This window comes from Anolis sagrei, chromosome 6 (genome assembly GCF_037176765.1).
Source record: "Anolis sagrei isolate rAnoSag1 chromosome 6, rAnoSag1.mat, whole genome shotgun sequence".
NCBI classification, from domain to species: Eukaryota; Metazoa; Chordata; class Lepidosauria; order Squamata; family Dactyloidae; genus Anolis; species Anolis sagrei.
Window position 1 is genome coordinate 17591195 of NC_090026.1, and position 6230 is coordinate 17597424.

Here is a 6230-nt window from a genome sequence, read left to right on the forward strand (position 1 = left end):
TCCACAGGTTGAGAACCACTGATATAACCATATGTTGTCTGTTTAGTCTTTAATGTTGCACAATTCAGTTCCAGCCTTCCTGTATTAGAGCATGGAGACTAATCTTTGTGCCTTCTGTGGGTGGCACAACGGAAATAATGTGACATCACTTCCAGTTTTCCACTTGTGTATATAGAAATGGCAAACCTCTGCAATTGTGAACAGTTCAGACCCCCAAAAGAGAACTGTGGGGTGTTCAGAGGCTGCATACAGTTTACCTTTACTTGCATTAGGGCAAAGATGGCCTATCTGTGGTCTCAAGATTCTGTTGGGCTGCAATTCCCAGGATCCTATGCCATTAAATATGCTGGAAAAAAGGCCAGGATTCAATCAAAGAAAATCTGGTGCCATTTTAAAGTGACTCCCATGATCCCTTGCCTGTGATAGGAATGCTGCAGCTCACAAACATGTGGAGGGTGAGCCACTGCCTAGCAAGTTAAGAGAACCAAACTAGAGTAGAAGGGGCAAAGGTTGGCTTGACATATATACACCCAGAAATGGTTCATCTTTTTTAATTTTCTGCTTCATGCTCTTTCAAGTATACTTCGCACTCTGACAGGAGTCATAAATAGGTCCCACCTCCATAGCATCCAGTTCATTCCACTTCCATCTCTCCCGTCTGATGGTGGGACTTGTTTTGGTCATGTCTCTGGCCTGCTACTTTTCCATTGAGGGCAAAGGGATAGAGGTGCACCTGTCACTTAGCTTCTTGTTCCTTGGCCCACTGTTCTGGCGTCAGAGTTCTCTGTTCAAAGGCGTGGATATGTTTCAGCTCCTCAGCTAAGAGTTCATTGACCAGACTAGGGAAGATGAGACAAGGAAGAAATGAAAGAATGAAAAGCAAGAAAAATGCAAAAATATATTCTGGTAACTTTGACTATAGCAGACCATTCTCTCAATCAAGTTTTACAAGTTTCTAACTCATTGCTTTTATCTAGCAGCAACAACAATTAATAAACATAACAGATTGATGTTAAAGAGGTTACGTGTGTCAAGCTAAATGGGCTGGAAACATGCTGCCACTATGTAGGCTGGAGAGAATAATCAATTGGTTCATATATTTGGAAGCAAACCAAGGTTTTGCTGAGGGCCATCTAAAAGATGTTAGAAATACAGGATGGTGGGAGTCCTGCTCCTCCAGGGGAGATAAGTTGAAATTGACTGTCTTTCATTGAATATATATACAATACAGTTATTTGAGCTCTTAATATGTTATGCTTTCAGTGCCTTCTCCCCCCCCCCCCCCCTTTAAAAGAGTATAAAGGAGTGATATTGACTTGTCACATGTTAAAATGTTTGCAAGTATGCCAATAAAAAGAATTTCCATATAAGGTTTTGAATCTGTTTGAAAACCCAAAGCAAAACAAATTTTGCATGCAATGCCGATCTCACTGGCATTGGATATTGGGGGGAAAATTGTACATCATGTAACATTAACTAGACATGGTTTTAGTGTTGAATACTTAACATGTAACATTAGTATGATAAAGGACATACTCCAATCTATTTAGAACATCTGGAAGTTTTTTGATTTAGTGTTTTCCAGGAACACCAGACAAGATTACAGGAAGTCCCTGAGTTGCAAACATCCAAGTCACAAATGACTCATAGTTAAGAACAGGGGTGAGACAACAAGAAGTGAGAGAAAAAGTTATCATGGGGAAAATATGTCTCCACTGAAGCTTTATCACCAATCCTTTTCACAGCAAGTCAAATTTCTCAAAACAGAAGTGAGGTGAACTCTACAATTTTGACATTACAGTATTGCGACAATAATAATTCAATGAGGTGGGGGAGAGGGAAATTGGACTAGGATAGGGTACTTGATTAAACTAAAGATACTTGGTTATATGCTTAGCACAAAATAAAACATAAGCTATACTGAACTAACCATTTCATCACACTAGAGAATGAATCTACTTTAAATCTGGTTTCTTCCTCCTGCAGAATTCTGGAGTCTGTAGTTTAGTGAGGCTGTTAAAGACTCCTCCCTAAAATACAAACCACAGAATTCTGCAAGAGTTAATTCATTCTCTAATGTGATGAGGTCATAAGTAACTGATACACGATTCTGACCTTAAAAATCCCAATGTTTACATGTGGTTTAATTTCTAGGCCTCTTAGTGGAGGCCTAGAAAAATAGGAAAATACTGGTAGATCAAAGGAAAAAGTGATTATAATAGTGGAACTGATGAGTTTAAGGTGTATGTGTGTTTTGTTTTAATTGAACAAATAGAATTCTGCTAGTGACAGACAAAATAATTTCCAAGCTCTGCCACCTCCCATATCAAATATTATTCAGAAGCAGACTGCCCCTGATACTAGAAGTTTTTTTTTTCATGTCAGGAGCAACTTGGGAAATTGCAAGTCGCTTCTGGTGTGAGAGAATTGGCCATCTGCAAGGACAATACCCAGGGGATGCCCAGAAGTTTTACCATCCTGTGGCAGGCTTCTCTCATATCTCTGCATGAGAAGCTGGAGCTGACAGACAGGAGCTCACCCCACTCCCTGGATTCGAACCACCAACCTTTTGGTCAGCAGTCTTGCCAGTACAAGGGCTTAACCTATTGTGCCACTGGGGGCTCCTAGAAGTGATGTACTACCATCATGTGCAGCAGCTTTACTCTCTAAAACTGGAAGAGTCTGTATATGTTGCTCTGAGCTCCTTGGATAAAATACAAGCTAAGAATGTAGGTAAACATATGAGATAGTGATGGCAAAGAACAGCAGATGAGCAAAAGAACAAAAACTGAAGGCACATCAATGAAGAGACACAAAGCAGCCCTAATTTTGGAGTGTTGTGGTCTTTTAACCCTCGTTTATATTCTGTCATGTTTGGAAAACCAGTAAGGCAAACCAACAAAAGATCTCTCTTTGTCCCACTTACCGATGTCGCTGTAGCAGTGCCTTCCCTTGAAAACGTGGAGACACTACTAGGACTTTGAAACTTGTAGCACAGCGTCCAGGGGTTGTGTCTTCCACCTCCTTGTGCGGTTGAAGGAAGGGGAAAACAGTGAGGAAAACAATTTAGTACAGTATACATTGCTTGGCAAATTCAAGAACAAAACCTGAGAAACTAGATCAACAGCGTCATGATCAAAGTAGGAATCTTCACATATATGTACCTGCTGGATTACAGATTATCCTTGGGCGAGGAAGAAAATCACATGGAACACAACTAAATTTGTCTAAATAATCATACTTAAGAAAAGCTGCAGGCAGAGGATGAATATTCTAGTTTGACCTAATTGTAGAGGATGCTTAGCATCTATGGCCATTTCCTCATCTCGTCAGTGACATTTGTGTCTTGAGATCCTAATATTTCAATAGCATTTTTAAAAAGCTTTTCCTTCAAGGCTTTCTCAAGAAGGTATTTATAATTGCATTGTTGCAGGAAGCTTGGAAAAAGTACTCCGCCCACATGAGCCAACGAATGCCAAGATTTGCAACATATGAATATAGTATGAGGTTGAAATTCTATACACACTCTCCTAAGAGTAAGTTCTGTAGAAACAATGTGTTGTCGAAGGCTTTCATGGCCAGAATCACTAGGTTGCTGTGAGTTTTCCGAGTTGTATAGACATGTTCCAGAAGCATTCTCTCCTGACGTTTTGCCCACATATGTGGCAGGCATCCTCAGAGGTTGAGGGATCTGTTGGAAACTAAGCAAGTGGACTTTATATATTTGTGGAATGTCTAGAGTGGAAGAAAGCACTCTTGTCATTTTGAGGCAAGTGTGAATGTTGCAATTAGCCACCTTGATTAGCACTGAATGGTCTTGCAGTCATTCTTCTCCCACCCTGGATATTCCAAAGATTTATTTATTTATTTATTTATTTACATTTATATGTCACCCTTCTCATCCTGAAGGGGACTCAGAGTGGCTTACAAGTTAGATGTACGTATAATATGTTATATTATTAGCATAGCACAATATTAGTATTATATATTACTATATTGTACTATACCACTATCCTGTAATATGAAATATAAAATTATTATATTGTATTATCAATATTACATTGTACTACATAATATCCACATTATATGTGTATACAATATATTATATTATTAGCACAGCACAATATTAGTATTACATATTACTGTATTGTACTATACCACTATACTGCAATATTATTAGTAATATTACATGTAATATGAACTCTATAATTATTATATTGTATTACTATTATCATTATACTGTATTACATCATAATATTATCCATATTATATGTGTATACAAATATTATATTATTAGCACAGCACAATATTAGTATTATATATTACTATATTGTACTATACCACTATACTGCAATATTATTAGTAATATTACATGTAATATGAAATATAAAATTATTATATTGTATTAGTATTATATTGAATTACATTATAATATTATCCATATTATATGTGTACACAATATATTATATTATTAGCACAGCACAATATTAATAATATATTATACTATATTGTACTATTATTTATTTTATTTATTTCCTATATTTATACCCCATCCTTCTCCCCCCGAAGGGGGACTCAGGGCGGCCAACAAAAGTATCATACGATGCTAGCATCATAAAAACAACCACAGTACAATCAAAATATTAAAAATATTGAAACAACAATTTAAAAAAATAATTAAGACACATCAATTAAAATCGAAATCCAAAAACCAGTCTGGGTCAATTCATTGCCATAAGCTGTGTGATTTTCTTCCACTTGCTGCTCACTGATCAAACGCTTGGTCCCATAACCAGGTCTTGATTTTCCTTCTAAAAGACAAGAGGGAGGTGGCCAGTTTGATATCTCTAGAGAGGGTGTTCCATAGGTGGAGGGCCACCATACTGTAATATACTATACCACTATACTGTAATATACTAGCCAGAGTGAAGACAGAAGGGAGCAGAAGACACTTCCATCTTGTCTTTACTAATAATATAATATAGTATATTGTATATACATATAATATTTATAATATTATAATGTAATACAATATAATATTAGTAATAATAATTCAATATTATAATTAAAATTATATATTTACATTACATGTAATACTACTAATAATATTACAATATAATGGTATAGTGCAATATAGTAATATATACTGATATTGTACTATGTTAATAATATATTGTATGAAAATATATATTGTAAGCCGCTCTGAGTCTCCTTCGGGGTGAGAAGGGCGGCATATAAATGCCGCAAATAAATAAATAAATAATATGAAATAAATAATTATTATATAGTATTATCATTCATATTATATTGTATTATAATATTATCAGTATTATATGTGTATAGGTAAAGGTAAAGGTAGTCCCCTGACATTAAGTCCAGTCATGTCTGACTCTGGGGTGTGGTGCTCATTTCCATTTCTAAGCCGAAGAGCCAGCGTTGTCCGTAGACACCTCCAAGGTCATGTGGCCGGCATGACTGCATGGAGCGCCGTTACCTTCCCGCCGGAGCGGTACCTATTGATCTACTCACATTTGCATGTTTTCGAACTGCTAGGTTGGCAGAAGCTAGGGCTGACAACGGAATCGAACCTGCGACCTTTCAATCAACAAGCTCAGCAGCTCAGTGCTTTAACCCACTGCGCCACCGGAGCAATCTATACAATATAGATACAATCTATACAATATAGATAATCCTCACTTGCCTAGTTTCCAACAGACCTCACAACTTCTGAGGATGCCTGTCACAGATGTGGGCGAAATGTCAAGAGAGAATGCTTCTGGAAGATGGCCATAGAGCCCAGAAAACTCACAGCAACTTTGTAGAATCAGCTAAAGGTGTGTCTTTATTGTAGAATTAGTGCAGTTTGAGACCACTTTAACTTCCATTGCCTGCTGAGTATTTGAAATTCTAGATGTATTTTACAAGATCTTTAGCCTTCTCTGCCAAAACAAACTACAGCTCCCAGGACTCCATAGCATTGACCCATGGCAGTTAAAGTGGTGTCAAACTGCATTAAATCTGCAGTGTAGATGCACCCTATGACTCCTTAAAATCCAGATATTTTGTTTTTGAAAGGCACTGACCACATGCTCGGCCTCCAGGCCTTGAAGGAGCCGCTCCCGCAGAGACTCCGCGCTGAGGACAACAGAAGGCTCCATCCTCGACGAAGATCCACTCAAAATGAAAAAGGGATGGCTAAAAACTCTCCATTTCCGCCTATGGTGTGCGTC

At 37.5% G+C, this 6230-nt stretch overlaps 1 protein-coding gene across 1 annotated transcript; it reads right to left on the reverse strand.

Moving 5' to 3' along the window:
• Positions 1 to 535: 535 nt before the first annotated feature.
• Positions 536 to 6210, reverse strand: BOLA2B (bolA family member 2B). Its single transcript, XM_060780295.2, has 3 exons — positions 6084 to 6210; positions 2927 to 3024; positions 536 to 839 (listed from the first exon to the last, which is right to left on the reverse strand). Exons 1-3 carry the CDS (start codon positions 6156 to 6158, stop codon positions 737 to 739), a joined length of 276 nt encoding a protein of 91 aa, XP_060636278.1. The 5' UTR covers positions 6159 to 6210; the 3' UTR covers positions 536 to 736.
• Between the last annotated feature and the right edge of the window lie 20 nt (positions 6211 to 6230).